The 21,913-nt window shown below is 37.2% G+C and overlaps 3 protein-coding genes across 10 annotated transcripts in view; 1 reads left to right on the top strand and 2 right to left on the bottom strand.

Moving 5' to 3' along the window:
• nek1 (NIMA-related kinase 1) overlaps window positions 1-13,906 on the bottom strand; it is a gene marked incomplete at its 5' end in the record, with an annotated part of 28,450 nt that extends 14,544 nt beyond the window's left edge. The window contains 24 exons of one of the 4 annotated variants that reach the window (XM_081379034.1): window positions 394-634; window positions 790-855; window positions 938-1,093; window positions 1,185-1,280; window positions 1,500-1,574; window positions 1,834-1,917; window positions 3,582-3,684; window positions 3,789-3,914; window positions 4,014-4,255; window positions 4,355-4,435; window positions 4,536-4,583; window positions 5,360-5,419; window positions 6,735-6,800; window positions 7,006-7,160; window positions 7,785-7,857; window positions 8,033-8,233; window positions 8,594-8,648; window positions 9,673-9,759; window positions 9,839-9,906; window positions 10,268-10,351; window positions 10,589-10,686; window positions 11,777-11,873; window positions 12,745-12,884; window positions 13,813-13,906. In XM_081379034.1, the coding sequence (XP_081235160.1) occupies window positions 394-634; window positions 790-855; window positions 938-1,093; window positions 1,185-1,280; window positions 1,500-1,574; window positions 1,834-1,917; window positions 3,582-3,684; window positions 3,789-3,914; window positions 4,014-4,255; window positions 4,355-4,435; window positions 4,536-4,583; window positions 5,360-5,419; window positions 6,735-6,800; window positions 7,006-7,160; window positions 7,785-7,857; window positions 8,033-8,233; window positions 8,594-8,648; window positions 9,673-9,759; window positions 9,839-9,906; window positions 10,268-10,351; window positions 10,589-10,686; window positions 11,777-11,873; window positions 12,745-12,861 (2,479 nt within the window). Of the gene's footprint in view, window positions 1-393; window positions 635-789; window positions 856-937; window positions 1,094-1,184; window positions 1,281-1,499; window positions 1,575-1,833; window positions 1,918-3,581; window positions 3,685-3,788; window positions 3,915-4,013; window positions 4,256-4,354; window positions 4,436-4,535; window positions 4,584-5,359; window positions 5,420-6,734; window positions 6,801-7,005; window positions 7,161-7,784; window positions 7,858-8,032; window positions 8,234-8,593; window positions 8,649-9,672; window positions 9,760-9,838; window positions 9,907-10,267; window positions 10,352-10,588; window positions 10,687-11,776; window positions 11,874-12,744; window positions 12,885-13,812 lie in introns of those variants that run through there. The other 3 variants (XM_081379036.1, XM_081379037.1, XM_081379035.1) reach the window with 3 other exon arrangements.
• Window positions 13,907-14,405: 499 nt separating this feature from the next.
• On the top strand, window positions 14,406-19,856 carry cbr4 (carbonyl reductase 4). Its single transcript, XM_081379033.1, has 6 exons — window positions 14,406-14,563; window positions 15,252-15,403; window positions 15,697-15,817; window positions 16,997-17,130; window positions 18,474-18,608; window positions 18,705-19,856. Exons 2-6 carry the CDS (start codon window positions 15,259-15,261, stop codon window positions 18,881-18,883), a joined length of 714 nt encoding a protein of 237 aa, XP_081235159.1. The 5' UTR covers window positions 14,406-14,563; window positions 15,252-15,258; the 3' UTR covers window positions 18,884-19,856.
• The window catches only part of palld (palladin, cytoskeletal associated protein), a 90,758-nt gene continuing 88,163 nt past the window's right edge, over window positions 19,319-21,913 (bottom strand). For all 5 annotated transcript variants that reach the window (XM_081379022.1, XM_081379023.1, XM_081379024.1 and 2 more), the window contains one exon: window positions 19,319-21,052. In XM_081379022.1, the coding sequence (XP_081235148.1) occupies window positions 20,892-21,052 (161 nt within the window). In that variant the 3' untranslated portion in view covers window positions 19,319-20,891. The remainder of the gene's footprint in view (window positions 21,053-21,913) is intronic.

Here is a 21,913-nt window from a genome sequence, read left to right as displayed (position 1 = left end):
CTTCAAAAAGCTATGGTTTAATTAAATGAATGTGCTGCACATTTCAAAGTAAAATTCCAATTTCATTCGAGCTCTAATTCATATGTTGTGATATATTGGTACATAAACCAATTTCAAACATGTGTATATACTTAATAAAACACATACTGAGCATTTTAAACTTTAAATGAGCATTTTATACCGTTACCCCATTTTGCTGATAAGCAAAGTCCGTAGCCTGTTTAATTAGGTAAAATGTAAATGTGTGCCTCTGCCTGATTATATAGGATTGTTCTGTATGGACACACAGTATTAATTTGAAAGGGTCTTAAAAAAAAAATCCCCTACCCTATAAACAAGACTTAATTATAGACGTGTTTCACAGCCATAGTGATAAAATTGTTGTGTTTATACCTGCCAGAGATGCACAGGTCTCCTCCAGAGTTTGTTCAGCTACAGACAGTAAGGGTGGAGCTACAGCTTCCCATTTTCTCCTATCACCAGCTGTGGGTGGCCTTTCCTCTGTGACTGAAGGCTGGATTGGTTGAGGAGTGGGGCATGGTGCACTGCTGCAAGGTGTGGGATCTTTCTCAGCATCATCCTCAGTGGTCTGGACCTTCTGATTGAGTCTGCGTAGAATCTCCTTCTTGTCACTCTAAAAATAATAATAATAATAATAATAATAATAATAACAATCTATATATAAATTTTTTTTTTAAACTTTGAAATACAAAGTGTTCATTGGCAATTATTCAATAAATTGCTCTCTCAAATTAATATTATTCTCACATACAATTACACATTTCCCACCTGTACACCTGATGTTTCTGCTTTAAGGGAGTCCTCTTTCATAGGAGAACTCTGCCCTGATGAAATCTACCAAAAAAAAAAAAAAAAAAAAAGTAACCATGAAATAGCTGTTCTAGCAAATAAAAGAAGAAGTGTGATGATGACTAACCGCGCCCACGTCCTTCAGAGCAGCAGTCATGGAGATGGCTGGAGTGATGGGTCTGGAGGAGGGTGTGGCTTTGGAAGCAGCTTCCTGAGGGGTGGAGTCCGGTGTCTGAGCGGGAGCGGCTCCAACAGCAGCCTTCACTCCCCGTGCAACAAGCTGCTTTATCACAAAAGATAAGGCAGAATTCATCACATAAGAGACGGATGAGCAGAGATGAGAAAGAAAAAGATTGGGAAAGAAAATGACATACATGATCCTCCCACGCCTTCTTCTCTCTCTCGTATGCTTCTCTTCTCTTCTTTTCCAACTGTTCTTTAAGTACAGCAGCACGAGCCTTTGACTGGGCCTTGCAGTAAAACAGTGTTATTGTGAAATCACATATTTTGTGCATTTTAATCAAATAAATGTAGCCTTGGTGAGCAAAAGAGACTTATTTCAAATAAAAAAATAAATAAATCATACCGACCCCAATCTTTTGAACGGTAGAGTTTGTCATTCAGTTTTTTAATTCTAAATATTATGCTGTGTATATATGTATTTTTTTTTTATTGAAACATATATAAACCTTCAAAGCCTCAATCTTCTTCCTCCTGAGCACTGCCTCTTCACATGACTCCTGACTGTCTGAGTCACTGTCACACTGAGAGAGAAGGACCAAAAATTACAAAAATGCAACAAAAAAAAACTAAAAATCCAACAAAATATAATAATGTATAAAAACACTGAATCTGATGGGAATATGGATCGGGATATATGGGTATTAGGGTATTATGAATATGGATATATGGGCATTAGAAAGATTGTACAACCATACTGTATAATGATACAGCTGACATGCCAGCAATAAATCTACAGTTTAAAGAAATGTCAAACATACAAAAATGTATGGGTGTATATACCTTTTCTCCTCTGAGGCGAGCTTTGATCTGCTGACGCTCATTAAAGTTCTGTAGTCTTATCTGTCGTAATCTCGTCAAGTACTCCTGAGGAACACACAGATTGCGAATCATCTATCTCTTTGTTCTTTTCCCATTGTCTCCTTCCAACAAATATGTACCGACAAAAATACGGACAAGTCACATACTGTACATGAATTGGTGAAATATACTGGAAAAGAAAAACAACATTAAACATTCAAGCTGTAATGTGGGAACAGCAAACTCAAGAAATACTAGAGGTGAGCAGTTACAGCAGAAATCAAATTCATTGAATCCATTGATGAGGACCATAAAAAGCAGCGGTTAGATGGTCTTCAGCTGGAATCCTGAAGTTACACACATACCTCTTTAAAAGTAGTAAAAATAATGAAGGATCCAAAACAAGGGGTGCTGAAGCAGAATAATATCATCAAACAAAAAAAAATTGATACAAACCAAATGGGTAATTCTGAAGGAATGTGGACAAAATGAAATGATGAACTGGAGGATTTCAGGGTGGGTCACGCTCACATACACAAACACACTGTGCAGGGACTGGACAACAAATGCTGGTGAGCAGCTGCAGCAACTTCAGGTGGACACCATAACTTAAAATAAGGAACCGAGCAATGAGGGGTTCAAGTGATGTGATGAGTGAGGAGCATTGATTGGTCCCAGACAGGGCTCCTACCTCCTCCTCTTTGTTCACTTGTGGTCTCCTGCATCGGGAGGAGTTTGTCCAGCTTGCAAAGATGGCAGCCAGGTTTTGTCGAGCCCCCTATTCACCCATTGGTTAAACCGATATTACAAAAGCCACATAATTTTATGGAATATCAATCCCATCACTGACTTGAACACCCAAACATTCTGAAGTAATCAGGATTTTCAACATTTAATTTCCCTAGACTAAGCCACTAAACTGGGAGTTAAAGAAAATGTTTCAGGTTCATTACATCAACAAAAAACAAAAATGGTCAGTTTCTTCAAAGCAGAAACTAATTTCTCATTCTTTTTGAGGTTGGAATATGTAGATGGATGAACATCTGGTTACGTGTGTGCAACATAATACCTGTGACCTTTTCTGGTCTCTGTGCATGTATTAATCAAATGTCACTGGGTTTACCAGCGGTACCCGGTCAAGTTCAAATATTAAATATAACTTTACACAAGGCTGCTAAGCAACTTCAACAGACTATTCTTTGTTAACATGTATAAATGTTTAAGTCTCATTGCTATACTTTTGAAACCATGTGTATTTCAATGTTTATAGCCTGGCATTATGTATTTACATTGCAGTTATAAGCCATTTACAATTTTTGCATAGTGACATAATTTCATTTGTTGATCGGATAGAGGCAGATCTGAATGCGAACTTGCATTCGATTGCAAAAAGGGGTGGGTTTAAGCAGACTAAATGATTGGAGAAGTGTCACATGTCACCAGAGAGAAGTCTGTTGTTTTACTGGAAGATCGGGTTAAGGCATTTTGATTAGAAATTTTGGTCAAATAAAAAAAAAAATTTACGCATTGATGAACCGTTCACAATAAGTTCAATAAGATGCCTTTAGAAAATAGATAGGGTGAATATTAATTTCATGCCGACTATAAACTGAGGGACGAGTCAAAATTATTTTCAGTGAGAATTGACATTCTGCCACAAACAGTGTTGATAAAGTACATAACCCAGATCATTCCTTTAACCAGAAGAGATCGAGGTAAAAGACTCGTACCAGCTGTCCTTCTGCACGGACTTTATTCAGCATGGCTTCTCTTTTCCTCTGTAGAAACTCTTCCACCTGCTTATGCTTCTCTGCCGCCAGCTGACCTCGAAACCTACAGACAAGATAAAAGTAGATAAAAGATAAAAAAAACTCTATTTGACAGATGTGAAGGCAGACTGAATATCTGACAGACATTACTAATGAGAAAGAGCTGACCTATTGGCATAGTCGTTCTTTGAAATCTGCTCGTTATGGAAACTTGTTTTACGTGGTTCTTTCCTGATAACAGCCTTAACAGGGATGCCGGCATGACCATTCAGAGTTCCTGAGTCTGTAGCAGTCCTTTAATGATAATAACATATGAAATATAGTTGCATGTTAAATTAATAATTCTTAAAAGAGAAAAAAAATTACAAAAACAGTGTCATTCATCTCATTCACCTGCCATTGTCCCCTGAAGACTTGGCTCCTTCTACAGCACCGTCTTTAGGTGTAGGTTTGGATGTTTTTTCAGCTGCTGGGTGGATGTGGTCACATGGTGCTCTGCTTGGAGCTAAAGAAGGAGCACAAGAAGGAATAGGGGTGGGGCCAAAGTGATAAGGTGTGGCAGGGGTGGGACCAGGCACAGGGGAGGGGCCTATTCCAGGGGAATGTGGTGCTCCAATGCCACCACCTCCAAAAAACTGTGTGAAAGAAAGCATAGAAAGAGAAACAGTAAGAGTGACAACTATATTAGCAGCTTTTATCGACTGATCCGTGGCAGACAAGGAAGCCCATTGTACCTTTCGCTCAGGACTGCTACCTCCACTAGAGCTGAGCACATGTCTCCAGCCCTGCTCCCGAGCCCGGTTGATTCGGTTCAGCTGAGATGAAAAAGGTCAAAGTTTTAACACAAACAAATCAAACCAACATCAATTTATTGTAAATAACAACCCATTTGCAGATGGGCACTGATCAGTTCACCTTTTCTCTCTCAAATCTCTTCATCTGTGCAGCCTTCAGTAACAACATCTACAGAGAGGAACACAATTACTGAGGGTAACTGACTCAATTAAGAGGCTTTTAGATGTCTTTCTACCCAAGAGACATATTACAAATAGCATCCATCCGTCAAACGAAACCAGAGCAGCCATCTGCTGAACTTGATGTGAACTCATTCAATCAATAATACTACAGTAACAATAGTGTTCAGAGTTATTTTAAATAAATATATATATATATATATATATATATATACACACACACACACACACACACACACACACACACACACACACACACACACACACAATCTTTCAAAAGTTCAGGTTTGTTAAAAATGTTTAATGTTTTGAAAGAAGTCTTATGCTCACCATGGCTGCATTTATTTATTTGACAAAAAAATTATAATAATAATTATAATAATTATATATATAATAATAACAGTAATTAAAGTATTATTGTAAAAAAAATATTATTTAAAATAACAGCTTTCAATTTTAATTTATTTTGAAATGTAACTTATTTGTGTGATGGCAAAGCTGAAATTTCGGCATCATTACTCCAGTCTTCAGTGTCACATGATCCTTCAGAAATCGTTCTAATATACTGATTTGATGCTCAAGAAACATTTGAAAAACAGCTGTGCTTCCTAATTTTCTTCTGGAAACCATGATACATTTTTTTTCAGGATTATTATTATTTGAGATAAAAATCCTTTGCAATAATGTAAAACACACATCACTTTTACATACAGTAGTAAAAAACATGTGACATGAAATCATTCCATAATGTCATTAGCAGCTCACCTGTTCTCTTTGTTTCCTTTCCCTCTCCATCATCTCCATCCGTTTCTTCCTCACTACTTCCTGAAACAGAACATGATCAAGATGCTTTTAAACATGAGTCAAACACCAAAAACAGTATGTGATATTTATTTCCTATGACTTATTTTATTTGCAATAGTGATGACGTAGCTGTTGTAAAGCTGTATTTGTTTTAAAAACTCTGTCTATGCGACAGAAGAGAGGCAAGAACAGTCAAATGACCATATACTTAAAGGAAACTTAACTTATACATAGTCAAAGAATATTTAAAGAATATTTGTTCCAAAATGAATCAGTTGTTGAACATTTATTAACTGTTTAGCACACCTTGGGGATCAGAAGGCACAGTAGGTCTAAACACATTTACAGTATGAACACTGTATTGGTGAAAGGGTTAATAAAGAAAGGGCTGGAAAGGAAAATGAAATGTAGATGCCCACCATATGGATGACGGCAGTTGGAGAAAAGCATGAGGACACCAACAAAAAGGGAAAAGAGTGGAAAAGATAAAAAAAGGTTTCACTTAAGAGAAAAACATAACATGTTTGTTGAGAATATTAGATTGTGATACTACAGCAGTAGGTGATAACTAAACCTATTTCTTATCTTTCTCATGTTATTTAAATAATTAGCTGATTTTATCAGCTAATTATTTAATTTTATCCAAAGCAACTATAAGCACACACAGCGACAGTGCTGCTGGACCAACCCATGGCAGCGGGAACTAGGTGTGCTGTCTACAACAGCACTTTCACTGCATTGGAATTTAAGATTTAAGTTTTATTTTTCAACCTGTTTTTATTTTTCACCTTTATTCATAAACGTACTATAAAGATTATTTAGTTTTAATATGTTGTCGAACTCACGACGTGAGTGACATGAATACGCTGGTTGAGGAGCAGCATGTCTCAGAACTCATCTGACACTTATGCATGTTCACCCAGACTGAATATAGAGGTCTTGATTAAACTAAGCATTCATCAACATTACTCCTGAGCACCCAACTACATAGTATAATAAGTTAAGATGCAGGTTTTTTACATTTAATCATGAGTTCTGAACATTCTCATATAACTCTGTCCTCATTTGTATGTTCATCTGTAAATATGTTCCCGCGGCTAAGGACCAACATGTGGATAAGTATTCAAAGGCACAATACTGATAATTGACGCATCATCCTTTGCAAGATTTGAACTTAGGGTAAATGAGGGTAAAACTGTCTAAGGCTTACAGGGAAAATGAGATTTTGCTAGAGGACAGAGTCGTGTATTTTTTTCAGGGCTAGGTGGGTTAATAAGAAGGATCAAACGGGCTGTTTGTACAAGGGGATGTAGATAGGGGGCGCTGTCTGATGTACCTCATGCTTCCTCCTCTCCTCCTCCACTCGACTCACTCTCCTCTGAACTGCTGCAGGAGGGGGAGCCTGGACAACACATGACACCGGGGACGAGGATCAATAGGTCTCTCACTCTCATATATAGCACACAGCGGGACAACATCAACAAATGTCTGAATGCTACACAATGATCCTCAATGCCCCTCCTAATATTCAGACATAATGGGTGGTAATGCATGGGCAAAACATGGGCAAGTGGATTAGCAAATAAAATATTTCCCATGGTTCTCACCTGCTTGAGTTTGACTGGTTTCTTTGCTGCATCGGGGACCTTCCTGAAAGCTTCAGATGGTCTCCGGACTGTTAAAGGCACTCCATATTTGGCTGCTGGCTTGGTAATTTTCTGAGCTGGGGAAATGGAGATGGGGCCTGGGGCAGGGCGTTTGGCTGGGGAGTTAGGATGAAGAAAACATCAGTATTTGGTTTTTGGTATTTGAAGATCAAGAGAACAATTTATCAATATACTCCATGCACATCTCAACAAGTCATTACTGCTCACTGAATAACCATTAAACCTGTCCATGAAAAATATGACTAATAAATAAATGTATTTTTTTTTCTCTTCAAAATTTAAGGTAATATTTAGAACCAACTCACCACACATACACAAAAAATAAAAATATTTATTATTCTGATATAATCAGCATATTATATTTCTGAAGTATCATGTGACACTGATGACTGGAGTAATGGTGTTGCTGATGATGTTGACAGTTGATGTGCCCCATTGACTTCCAAAGTGTGGGGGGAAAAAAAATACTATGGAAGTCATTCTTGACATTATTTAAAATATCTTCTTTTGTGTTCAGCAGAAGAAAGAAATTCATACAGGTTTGAAACAACTTGAGGGTGAGTAAATGAATTTTCATTTTTGGGTGAACTATTTCTTTAACAATATTAGACAGATGGAAACAACAAATTAATGTGCAACCTGAATCTGGTGGAAATTTTGAGTGACAAACTTTTCTGTGCACTTGAACACAACGATTAATTATTAATGAATGTGTTTACCTGGTGCTCCCTGGGCCACACTCATTTTAGGGGGATTAAGGTGAAGTGAATGGCTGAATTCCTGAGCAATAAGCTGCAACATACAAAGGGACATAATAAGCAAACAAATTCTGCAACTCATGCTTGAGGTGTTCTGGAATTAGATCTGAGCGTTACATAACATCTGAGTTATATCTGAGTCACAATGCACAGACTGACTTATATAATTTACACACAGTGATAATCAAGTCTGTTTGAGTGCATGTCACCTGAGGGCTGAGAAACTTGTGAATCCTGCGAGCAAGAAAAGGCTTGCCCAAAATTGCTGAGACGGAGGGTCTCTCCCGAGGGTTGCGCTTGAACAGCTGGGCCAGGAGAGAGCGCAAGTCTTGGGAGTAATGCACGGAAACAGGCGGGTACGAACCACGAATGATTTTCAGTACCAGGTTCTTCATGTTTCCGGCCTCAAACTGAGTGAAAGACATTATATGATTGGCCCTATTTAATAAATGATTACACCATATTCATTCAAGTCATAAATCATGGAAACCCACAATCATATCAAAGAATACAGGAAAAAAAGAATCAACAGTGGAATTTCTTATAAGCTGGAGAGAGTCATCTCGATTTTAAAGCTGTTGCAGTTCGCTTGCATCTCCACTGTAAAATATTAGTCTCCTTAGAATATTCATGGTGTAAATAATGAAAGAAGGTAAGTGAGATAGGAACAGACATGAAAGGACTGATTCTGTTTTATCATTCACATCACAAAATAAGCACGAAATCTCTATCACACACAGAAGCAACTACTGAGAACATGAGGTACTTACTGCATGCTTAAGCGTGCACATTTCATACAGGACACATCCCAGGGCCCAGATATCACTAGGGTAAGACCCGACAGAACAACAGTGGAAAAAAGAGCCAAAAAAAAAAAAAGCAGACAGATAGGAAAAAGGAGGGACAAATGGGTAAATTTTGGGGTTGCACATGTGGATTATTATCACATGTACATGCAAACATATAGATTATACACAAACAGCATATGAAATTCTCTTAAGTGATCTTGAATATCAAACAATATGGCTTTGTACAAAATCAGGATTGGGAACCACTGTTTAAAATAAATTAATACTTTTATCCAGCCAGGATGCGATAAATTGACCAAAAGTGACAGTAACGACTTATATAATATATACTTACATAATGTTACAAAAGATTTCTATTTCAAATAAATGCTTTTCTATTTGAATATACTTTCTATTCATCAAAGAATCCTTACAAAATGCATTGTGGTTCTCCAAAAAATGTTAGGAAGCACAACTGATTTTAGTATTGATATAATAATAAGTAATAAATCAGAATTGAGCACTAAAGGTCCTTGCACACTTAAGTCCGAAATTTTCGCATGCGTTTTTTCGTATTCGTGAATATTCGTGATTCGGTGGCTCTAAATTGTCAAAACACCATTCAAAATGCTTGCTACGGACGCGAAAAAATGCAGAAAATCGAACCTGATTCGATTTTTTTTTGACGGACGAAAGTTTCGGAGGCAGTGTGCAAGCGTGATTGACATAACGTGAGGTCGTATTTATTTTTTAACATGCGAAAAATTCGGATGCGAATTTCGGACTCAGTGTGCAAGGGCCTTAAGGCTTGCAGTGTGAATGTAGCCTAATACAGCTGGTGTTCATCAATAATGGCTAAGAATATTCAGACTGATCACATTACAAACAGTCCTGGAGCAAATAACTTGGGATCAATATGTAGCTGCTGTGATCAGAGAAACTCGTATAAACTGACATCACCACTCTAATGATTCTGCAAACTGTACAAGAGTCACTGGGTGTTATGTAGCTACTGTACTGCCCATATATACCCCTCTGGCTCATAACAGGAAGTACTTTACCTCTTGTTGTTGTATGGCTTATTTTCACATATCTCTGGCGACAGGTAGTAAGGTGTGCCGATACAGGTCCTCGCCAACTCCACGGTGCTGCACACACAAACACATTATCTATGAAGGTCATTCTCACCACATTCCTTGTGGCGTTTTGAAATCAAAAATATCTTGCCTGTTCAAAACTCTAGCGATTCCAAAGTCACCCAGCTGTACAGTACCATCTTTGGTCAGAAAAATATTCTTGATAGAAAACAAAAGCAGAAATCATGTATTAGACATTTACGTAAACAAAGTATAAGGATATTGTATATTATGCTGTACTTTCATGGAAATGTTTGTATGTGTTTGTAAGAGAGAGAGAGAGAGAGAGAGAGAGAGAGAGAGAGAGAGAGAGAGAGAGAGAGAGAGAGAGAGAGAGAGAGAGAGAGAGAGAGAGAGAGAGAGAGAGAGAGAGAGAGAGAGAGAGAGAGAGAGAGAGAGAGAGAGAGAGAGAGAGAGAGAGAGAGAGAGAGAGAGAGAGAGAGAGAGAGAGAGAGAGAGAGAGAGAGAGAGAGAGAGAGAGAGAGAGAGAGAGAGAGAGAGAGAGAGAGGAGGGGTGTACCTGTGATTTAATGTCCCTGTGTAGGATTTTGCGGTCATGTACGTGTTTCAGAGCCAGGCAGATCTGCACTAACCAGTCAATAATCTTCCAGAAAACAACAGACAGGAATCAGTACCTCAGATTAGATGACATTGCAAGATACATCTTTAAGTTCAAATGTAAAAAGAATAACTTTTTATTTTATGATAAAAGAAATTCAAAATTTACACTATTATTTTGTGGCGTATTTAAAGGTGTACTAAATTTTTGAGTGCACATTTGATAATTTGCAGTCTGTTGGGTGCAGAGCTTAACTTGATGTCTCTATATTGTTCCTCTTACCTGTTCCTCAGAGAATAGAGTCCCTCTCTGATTATTGATCTTCTTAAACAGGTCTCCTCCCTCACAGTAGTCCATTACTATGTACAAACAACCACTCTCTGAAAAAAAGAGAGAAACATTACTGTTCAATGACAAAGTAACAACAATGCTTCAGTTCACTGCCTAGGTGGTTTCTTGACATTTAAACAAAGACCACCGTTCAAAAGTCTGGGGTCAGTAAGATTTTTTTTAAAGAAATTAATATTTTAATTCAGCAAGCACACATTCAATTGATCAAAAATGACAGTAAAGACATTTATCATTTTGAAATATTTCTATTTCAAATAAAAGCTATTCTTCTGAACTTTACATTCATCAAAGAATCCAATCATGTCACGTTTTTCACAAAACAAAATTAAGCAGCACTGTTTTCAACATTGATAATAATAAGAAATGTTTCTTGAGCAGGAAATGAAGGATCATGTGACAATGAAGACTAGAGTAATGTCTGCTAAAGAAATTCAGCTTTGCCATCACAGGGGTTTTAAAATATATCTAAAAAATTTGACATTGTAATATTTCAACATTTTTACAGTTTTCCCCGTGTTTTTGATAAAAAAAAGTAACCCTGGTGATCATAAGAAACTTTCAAAAACATGAAATAATCATACAGACACCAACTTTTGGGATGGTAATGCATCTGTACAGTATCTGATTAAATCAGATTTAGACTCTTAGGCTTCACTGTAAATTTATAATGGAATTAAGCAAACATTTTGCCCTCTATTGGTAATATCATTAACGTTCATTCATATACCACCCCAGGTTTATGTCATTAATTAGCCTGCCATCCGGATGTCAGAGATACTGCATGACTTCATGAACCGAAACTATCATTAGCTAAACGACATCCTCTCTGTAATTTAATTCAAAATCTTGGAGCTCCTCCAGATCATGCAAACCACCCCGATCTATCAACCAGACACAAACCTTTAGAACAGAAACGCAGTGGGTATAGTTTGTGCCGGAACTAATGTTCTCAGATTAATCAAGATCAGTCAACTAAAGACCAAAGACCAAATGCTCACTCGTAGACACCAGTTTGACATGCCTGTCAACATAATAGCAAAGCTGGGCAGCAAAGCATCATATTCCAATATCACTTAATACGGATTTCTGAATAAGGATGTCCCTTGAGAGGGGCTTTACCTTCAAAGGATTCCTTGTACTGGACGATGTTTGGATGGCTCATGTTAGCCAGAACTGCCACCTCTTTACGTGATTCTTGTCTTTCTTTGTTTGACATCTGATGAGAAAAAGAGCACTGCATGTATATATAAAGGAAGATAGCCCATCAAATATCACATAGCCTATCGTTTTTAGGGTAAGGGGACATATCATGAAAATCTGACTTTTTCTGTGTTCAAGTGCTATAATCGGGTCCGCGATGCATCTACTAACCTAGAAAACGTGAAAAGTGACAACCCAGTAACTTTGTTTTAGAAAGCCTTTCTCTGCAAGCATGTCAAAAAAAATAGGCCGTTCAGAGTTCGCTCCACTTCTGACATAGAAAGGGGATCTTATCATAATATTACCTCCCCTTAATCTGCACGTTTCCAGATTTCCAAATCCAATCGCCGCCATTTCCAAATCCAATTTGGTTTTCGCAAGCGACAACAGTGTAACCAGTTCTAACGCAATGGCAAAGGTTCAAGCAACTACATAAATGTATCCACTAACCATTCAGAAATGTACAGGTGCGTTTAAAAGTTGCAACCTCTTCCTGAGTCACTCTGTAAGGCTGCAATTCGCTACTGGTTATTTCTGAGATTTTGCCTGAGTGAAATTATTCGCATGTTTTGTTATTGTAAACAAAAGAAACTCGTGTAAAGGGTCGGCACTCCTCTGAACAGGAGCGGGGAGCAGCAGCTCATTTGCATTTAAAGGGGCACACACAAAACGGCGCGTTTTTGCTCACGTCCGAAAAGGGGCAAATTTGACAAGCTATAATAAATGATCTGGGGGGTATTTTGAGCTGAAATTTCACAGACACATTCTGGGGACACCATAGATTTAAATTACATCTTGTGAAAAGGGGCATAATATGTCACCTATAATGATTGAAATACCCATTTACGTTGCCATGTGATGTCAAGAGAGAGAAATGATCAACTCACCCTGGAGATGCCAATCTCCTTGATAACATATTGTCGGCCATCTGTTCTTGACTTGACCAGGATGGCTTTCCCAAAGGACCCCTCACCAATCTTCTTCAACCTCTCATATTTATCCATGTCTGTGCAAATGATTTCTCATGCTGAGGCAGAGGGAACAAAATACATGAAAATACAATTATCAGAAAAACAGTACAAGGATCTGCCATTTTAAAAGTCATATTCAGCTGTCACCCATTCACGGAGCCAGCGGGAATTATTAAACCAATTCAAGCAGAGCACCTCCTGATGAGTGAAAGGTTATTATCTTTATCCACACAGAAACCAGTTACATGCTGGGAATCACTACAAACTCCAACCTGAAGCAAGGGCATGAAGCAAAGGCAGACATGTATTTTAGACAAACTAGTGGGACAAAAATAAAACATAACAGCAATGCAGCCTTGGACAAATGCTAAAACTAAGCTAGTCTAAAAGCAAAAGCCAGACAGTGTATGTGGGCTTATGAATTAAATATGAAATGTCAGGAGGAATTACCCACCACCCTTTAAAGAGAGATTGTACAAAGGCACAGGATAAAACAAAGATTCAGGCTGACAGATGGAGAGAGAACCTTAAGATAGCAATACATTAGATTAACAACCTGATGAAAGCTTTGTCGTCCAATAATAATGAAGCAATGCTGACAAAACATAGAAACCAACAAGCTGTACATTTAAATAACAGACCAGGACAAAAACACTGCTTGAGACTTGGACTGACTTACACAGTTTACCATTTACAATATTAGACCTATACAATCAAGATTTGGTAGGCTGCATCATCGCATAAACATTACATTGCAAAGTTTCAACAACATCAACTGAGGTCTCATTTAGCGGGGCCTTGAACGGGTCGCTGTCCAAACTTATGATAATATAAGCTACTAAAAGCGTGCTAATGAAACCTGTGAAGAGAAATTAGCAGGCTCATTGAAATTCCGCGAAATTACACTGACAGTCACTTTAAAGCAGAGCGCTGCAATGTGTTCAAGATAAAAGACAGAAGTTGGCAAAATAAATCAGTTCTTACCTTCTATATTCAGAATAATGAGCGAGTACTGGCAGCATCAGTGCAGCTCACATGAAGATTATCTATTGTGGGCGGTCTCATGTGTGCAGACGGCACACGCGAAATGAGAGGAGCGATTTTGATAGGTCCGCTCTCACGTCGAGTCAAAGATGATAGGGTGAAAAACATGTCGCTCAATCCTCATGGCCGTTAAGTTTGTCTGTCAATGTTTGGCGCAAAATTCCTCCTTAGCAACCGTCACCGGTTGGTACACGGTCATGGAGCCACTACAGAGGCAGTCTTTGGCCACTATCCGCTTTCATGGCCTTTACAAATGTGAAAATGGACAGACAAAATGATTAACGGATTCAGGTGTACATCATTTTTGATGTACAAAGCATATTGTATTTGTTTTTATATAGAAAAAATATCCTCATTATTTTTTATTAGATTGATTTACAATGCGCATTATTTATATTATTATTATAATATTTTTTCTATATCATACCAATGTTTTAATATGCTTGTAAACAGCGAAAATAATCTCTAAGTTTTTTTTCCACTTCAACCGATTTCTTTACCATTTCTTTACTATTTTATCTTTCTGAACCAACACTGCTGCCTGTAGTAGTGCGTTTGGCTCCACCTATTGGCTGACATCGCGCAGTGCAGCCAATATGGCGGCACCCATTCCTTCCTAAGTTTCACATTTTAGCGACACAATTTGACCTGAATGGGAATAAACGAGTGTATCATCTTATCGATATTTAACGTGAGTTCGATGTCTTGTCGTCTAAAAGCCTAAATCCAGATGTAATTGTGCAACCATTTAACAATGTCGCCGTGCATGCTTGATTAAATAAATGCTGGTTTCATTAGTTATCAATCTCTGATAAACCAAGAAATGTCGTATTAGCGCTATATGTTGCTCATTATCAGTGGCAATAATAACTCTTGCTGCTTTACACCTTGCTGTATCAATAACTTTTATGACATACCCTTACAAAAAGTACAGTGGCGGTTATACATTATACTTAGAATACTTCTAAGAATTACTTTTATGAATACCACTGTACTTACATGTCCAAAAAACAGACATTATGATGGCCCTTTTTACAAGTGATGGTTTTAGATGGTAAAAATATGGTGCTCAATGGCTATCATATTCATGTGCAATATATTTACAGATATTTTTAAGTACCTTGGAGTGCCATGCAAATATATACTTAGTATTATGCATTTGTACTTGACATTGATTGGCATGTCAAAGAAATTTTATTTTAAGTTAAAAAAATAACATTTATTGGACATGCAATCAATCAATGTCAATTGGTTTCTTTATAACCATTTCTTTTTACTAAGACACAGTCACTATTTTCAGTTGTATTTTCACCTTTACTTGTTCAATATCTGATCAGTGGCCAGCAGTCGTCATTCAGCACTGTTTTTTTCTGTTGTAGGGTGGCGATGTCCAGACTGGCCGTAGTGTTTGGAGGTTCTCGTGGCATTGGGCGAGCAGTTTCTCTGCTGCTGGCACAGAGGGGTCATAGGGTTGTGCTGCTGTCCAGGAATAAGGAGGCTGCACAGGCTACTGCTGAATCTCTGCCTGGAGGTGAGTCAGTGAATACAATGATCATTTTGAATTACTTGCAGTGGTTCGTTGATGAAAATTATATCACTTCAGTTTGGCAGTGTAGACGTCATACACCTTCAGGCCTTTTTTTTAACTTAAATGTCAGTGATGTGTAATAGTATGCATCTATCAAAGGGCACAATCAAAACAGCTGGACCAATGCATGCAACTAAAAACGCATACGAAAATTTCGGACTCAGTGTGCAAGGACCTTTAATCTTAAATGGCATTATAATAGATGTTATAATTCTGGAGTATATATTTAATTTCAGAAAAACATTTGGGTCTTAGCTGTGATGTTTCTAAAGAAGAAGATGTTCAGAGAGCATTTGAGACCATCAGTAAGAACTGTGGCACTGTGGGATACCTGGTTAACGCGGCTGGCATCAACAGGTCAGAGACGCCACAAAGCAATGATGCAGAAAATGTATTGTGTTTTTGAAAAAATAGATCAGTTTCCATGGCCAAAAAGAAACAATTATATTAAAAATAGCAGATTATGTCATTCCAGAATTGCGGGTATATTTTAATTATATAAAGAAAACAAAAAAATATGATTTTCTTTTTCTGTTAAACCTTTTTATTTTCATAGAAGGCACTTTAAATTCAACATTTTAAATATTTGCTGATCTTAAACTTGTAAGATTTAAAATATTAATGCTGAAAATCAATTTACTAACTGAACATCAATGTAAAAATCTGTCAACTCTGTTACAGACAAAATGGGTTGATTTATATGGGTTGATAACAGAGTTGACATTTTCCACCATTTTGTGCTTTATCTCAAAATGCTAACCTCAAACCAGATACCACATGGCATGTCTAAAATCATAATTTTATGGGTTTTCACCATATTATCGTTTTTTAAAAAGTGAATGAGAGATTCACTGCAATATCACAATAATAGATTTGACAAATAATTAATCTACTATTGGTGTATACTAAACATTTTGTACAAATTAATGAGAGAAGAATAATGAAATACTTCACGCTTTCCCACCAGAGGAAGTGACATCCCTTGGTGCAAGTCACATGCTTTTTCTACAAATGCTTTGGAGTTTTTTTGTTTTTTTATAACAGAGATAACAGAGTTGACCAGAATGTAGGGACAGACACAAAATCTATTTATTTATTAATTAAATTACAAATAATACAGAAAATATATATTCTATGCAATTGTTTATATAACTTAAAAGAGTAAACAAAAAAATATTTGAAAATTAGACTTAATTATTTCATGATAATTCAAGTTGAATGTATGAATCAGGAGGCGGAGACAGTCAATAATAGGTGCAGTGGGAGTCATTTAGTTAATATTTCCCCATTAAATTGTATTCCTAAATATACATAAAGCATTCATTTTAGTGATAGTGTAATATAATTTGTGTTATTATTCAAAATTGATTCAAAAAAGTTTTTTATTATTTAAATAAAAGAAGGTTTATCTGGGAGACTCGAAATGTATCCCCAATTCTAGAATGACTATATATATATATATATATATATATATATATATATATATAAAATACTGCTGCATTCTAATATATTATTTAATGTGTATTTATTTTAAAGAGATGCATTGTTACTGAGGAGTAAATCTGAAGACATGCTGTCTGTTCTGCAGACCAACCTCCTGGGCTCAATGCTCACGTGCAGAGGTGCTTTACGCAGCATGCTCAGCCACGGAGGAGCTATCGTCAACATTGGTGAGCCATATTTATCTATGTCCCACTACCTTATGATCTTATGATAATTATTATAGTATTTCAGTTTTGAAGTTTCACAAAGATTAAGCTGGAGAAAACGGGAAAATTCACCCTGCATCAGCAGCTGGACAATTTGGGTTCATTTAATTACCACTAGATGGCGCAAAAACTCCAGATTTAAAATAGTATTGCGAGTTCTGCATCATTATATAGTTCTTACACTTGTCAAATTCTGACAGTGCATGTCAATTTTCTCTTGACATTATGTAACATGGTAAATTAGAATTTCTGATGGGTGTAATCAGAATAAAAACATTTTTACATGTAAGTAAGTGTTAGAAATGTTTATTCAGCATTAATGAGACTATGTACAGTATAAACCTCCTGTGTATGAATGTTAACCCCATAAAGCCTGACATAATGAAATAAGTCAAATATATATATATTTTTAAATGGAAGTTCTCCCAATAATATGTCTGCTATTTAAATACTTGGTTTTATGATCAAAGCTCTGTCGTTTTAATTGTAGGGGGCAAAATATAATGCCGTGCAATACATTGATGATTGAGAGATGTACAAATAAATGTTAACATCTTAAAAGCCTGATGTTACTGTATATGTGAGTCTCAAATATAATACATGATTTTTCTAAAAAATTAAGTATGGATGAAGTAAACATAAGCTGCTTTAGTCTAGTAAGTGTTTATCTTGAATATTACTAACAATATAAAAGTTATTCTTATATGTTACCCTGGACCACAAAACCGCATGTGACTACATGGGTCAAATTTTTTTACATTGAGATTTGTACATCATCTGAAATATGAATAAATAAGCTTTCCATTGATGTATGGTTTGTTAGGACAGGACGATATTTGGCCGAGATCTGAGGGTGCAAAAAAAATTGAAACATCGCCTGTAAAGTTGTGCATTTATGTTCGCGATTCTGCTGCTTTCACTCACAAAAATAAATGTTTTATATATTTACGGTAGGAAATTTACAAAATATCTTCATGGAACATGATTTTTGCTTAATATCCTAATGATTTTAGGCATAAAAGAAAAATTGAAAATTTTTACCCTTACAATGTATTGTTGGCTATTGCCACAAATATAACCATGCGACATGTGATCCAGGGTCACATATATACACATCAGTATCAGATTTCACAGCAAAAAGATACACATGTACCATGACCTGCAAGGGGAAGATTTTAGAATTATACTAAATGGCCTTTTACTTGCTAAAAAAAAAAAGTATCCACTATTAATCAGTTGGCAGAAGACGACAAGATTTGCTTATCAAGTATATGGTTTATAGGGTTAATGATGTGTTTCCTCAGGCTCTGTGGTGGGTGTGAAGGGTAACTCCGGCCAGTGTGTGTACAGTGCCAGTAAAGCTGGACTGGAGGGATTCACTCGCTCCCTGGCAAAGGAAGTTGCTACCCGGAATATACGAGTGAACTTGGTGGCTCCAGGTTGTTCGTCCTCTCTTTTTCTCACTTCTATTACTTCTTTTGCCTATTAACCTACATATTAGCCGTCATACGAGTGCACTCACTCGCCCCTCTCAGGGTTCATTCTGACGGACATGACGGCAGCGCTGGAGAAGGAAGAAGCAGCGAGGAGAATTCCACTGGGCCGTTTTGGGGAACCTGCAGAGGTGGCCCAGGCTGTCCTTTTCCTCCTGGAGTCCCCTTACGTCACAGGACAGGTCCTGCTCGTGGACGGAGGACTGCGACTTGCGTTGTGATGAAAACGTGAGCTGACCGAGTCACTGAAGTGTTAAAGTGGATACTTTTGTTTCGCTGATAAAGCACAATATCTCTATTTACATATTGAATCAAAGCTTGATATTGTTGATCACCTCCCCATCTCTCCATGGAAATCTGAGTCACACAAAACTGTGTAAGAGTAGTTTTGGCCCATCTGGATTGGATTAATGTTATTTTTGGGTTTTGGTTGCATGTTCCATTCTTGGGATGACAGAGGTCACAGGTCAACGTTTGGAGGATATGACTAGCTTTTTGAAGTCATAGTTATTTTCAGATAATAAAAAAAAATGATTAAAGTATAAAATCGGGCCTTCTCACCACATCAAAGTACAGATCACTAAAAAGCTCATTCAGCTTTATTGAGAGATGTTTTTGCCAAGAGCAATTGGACTCGACCCAGACTCAATACTTTTAGAGACATTTATTTATTGTACTATTCATAAACCAGAAGAGAATAAGGAGAACAGTCCGTATACAGGCACAGGTTGGCTTGGAAATCAGAAAATATTGCAAAAAAAGAGCCTCCAAAAATCTGACTAATTTGAAGGATAAACAGCTGTGTAAGAAAGAGCATATGCAATCACAGGCTTACATGTATACATTCTGCTATATTGTGTGTATATACGTTGCAAGTGTGTATGTGAGATGATGGCTAAACTTGAACTCCCAACTGAGTATTTGATATTCAACTTATCAAAGAGCAAGTGTTGAGAGAACGCTAATATCATTTTAAATGTGTAGTCAATTTTGCTTTGTGTTATTTTGTTATATAATGCTTTCAGTGTTCTTTTTTCTTGAAAACGCCAATTAAATGAACAAATCCGTGCTGCCAATTTCACATTTTGTGTTAAGTTTCTGTAATTCCAAACCTGAAAACTGAAGCCTACCTGTCAAAGAATTGCCATCTGCTCATTCCATGCACCACCATCATCATTAAAATCCATATTCATATAAATCTCCTCTTCATCCACCATCAGCCAATCCTTCACAAACATGTGCCGATTCCACTTCCTATACTTTCACTATAAGCGTTCCTCCTCCCTCTCGCTTCCACAGAAACACAACAAACATCTGTCCAAATCTGTCAGTCAGCCAAAACTTGCAAAAATCTCATCACTCATGTAAATGACGCATCAGTCTCCGCTTTTACCCTCTCGTAAAAATGAACAAAAAGACGGGGTGGGGAAAAGGTCATTAAGGCCCGGCCTTGTGAGACATCTCTGGATTGTAGATCCAGACGCAGCTTCTATCTATGGCAGTGTGCATCTGATCAATGTGTGGGATCTCAAGGACCCTGAAGCTCCAAGGACGATGGGATCCGTGGAGTTTCAGGTGTGTCCATCTTCCCGTTCCCTACTTCCAGAGAACCCCCCCCCCCTCCCCAACCACCCAAAAAAGTCCTATCTCCTGTGCTGGAGAGGAAGACATTTCCTCCAGCATCTCATAAATATATCTAATCTAAGGTATTATAACTAAATACATAAAAAGTGTTACATGTTGGCACTGTAGTAACATGCACAGCTAGATTCTAGTTATTTGAATAAATGTTTTTTATTTATTTTTAAAGTTAATTTAAAATTAAATATTTCATAGGCACTTGTGAAAATCTAGAGATGAAAAACAAGGTGATCATCGGTGTACTACCTCCTTCCTCAAAGCCGTGCTGGTGTGTGTGTGTAATGTGTATGTTAAGTGCGCCAGCGAACCATTAAGTCTGTTTACGACCTCTTTTAAGCACCCACATCACTTCCCCTCAGGAAACAACTGAAATAAAGCATAGTGAATGGTCTAGTCCTCCTCGGGCAGAGAAGTGATAATACCAAGAATCAAACTCTCTGAGGAAATGCTGAGCGAAGCCATTCAAAGTCATTCCATCACTTTTTCATCCGACCCCCTTAAGAGAAAGAGGTTCTTGTTGGGAAATGGGGTGGGGATTATGGAGTACGCTGGATCGAGCTTCGAAGGTCAGATCCTCCATGCTAGGCTCTACAGGTCGTCGCTCTCCACTAGGGCGCCGGGAGGAAGAGGATTGGAGTCTGGGAAGAAGGCTGCCTTCACGTCCAGACCCCGTTCTGTCAGAGCGGCGTAGCGGCTCGTCGATGGGCGCACCTTCTTTGGCTTTGGGGTGTGAGTTTGCTGCCACTGGGCTGAAGGAAAGGGTGAGGATAGAAGAAATAACAGGATGTAAAATTGATGTCTACATAATCAATGTAGTTTCTCAATTACAAAAACATATGGAGACTTTCCTGTAATAATAGAATGTTTCATTTAGGGTTAACATGGTACAAAAAAGTCAAATATGTAGTATAGAAAGGAGTTCAAATAATGTAGTTATTCATATTCGTGTGTATCCGCTGGAGCAAAGCAAAAGTTATTTTCTTTCTCAATTACAATATATATAAAGTTCATTGTCTGAAATATTTGGGAGAATATATGCTGAAACATGCACCTCTGACACAGTTTGACTGGAATTTGGACATTCGATTTTATTTATTTATGTTCCTATCAACTGTCAATATGTATGATATATCAAATATCATTATCATATAGTTTACTGTCTGATATTGGTGTTTTTTGTTTTCACTTGTAGCATTTAAAATGAATAACTTTAGCTTTTAGTATTTATCTTTTAATATATTAATACAATTTATTAAAATATACATTATATATTATTTATTGATTATCGGCTATAAAATAAGATAAAATAATAAATAAAAAACGTATATTGGTATCAGCCAGAGTTTTAATATTGCTAATTTGATTTAATATTGGGGTATTAGAGCTGGTATTGTATCAAAGCATAAATGAGTGTTGAGTCACAATTCCCAGTTCCAATTCATTCCAGACTGGATACATTTCAATTTTAATCATGGTATGATGGAGATTATAACATTCATTCAGTGTTAAATCACACCCCTTCTGTGATTCTAACCACTTTCATTAGACTCTGCCAGCCCATTGTTAGTTTAACCTTAGGTAATGCATCTGTATTGTTAAACCTGTTGTTG

This window comes from Scardinius erythrophthalmus, assembly GCF_964197995.2.
Source record: "Scardinius erythrophthalmus genome assembly, chromosome: 11".
In the NCBI taxonomy this organism is placed as follows: Eukaryota; Metazoa; Chordata; class Actinopteri; order Cypriniformes; family Leuciscidae; genus Scardinius; species Scardinius erythrophthalmus.
The sequence above is the reverse complement of the archived record's forward strand: the minus strand, read 5'-3'. Positions and strand labels throughout refer to the sequence as shown.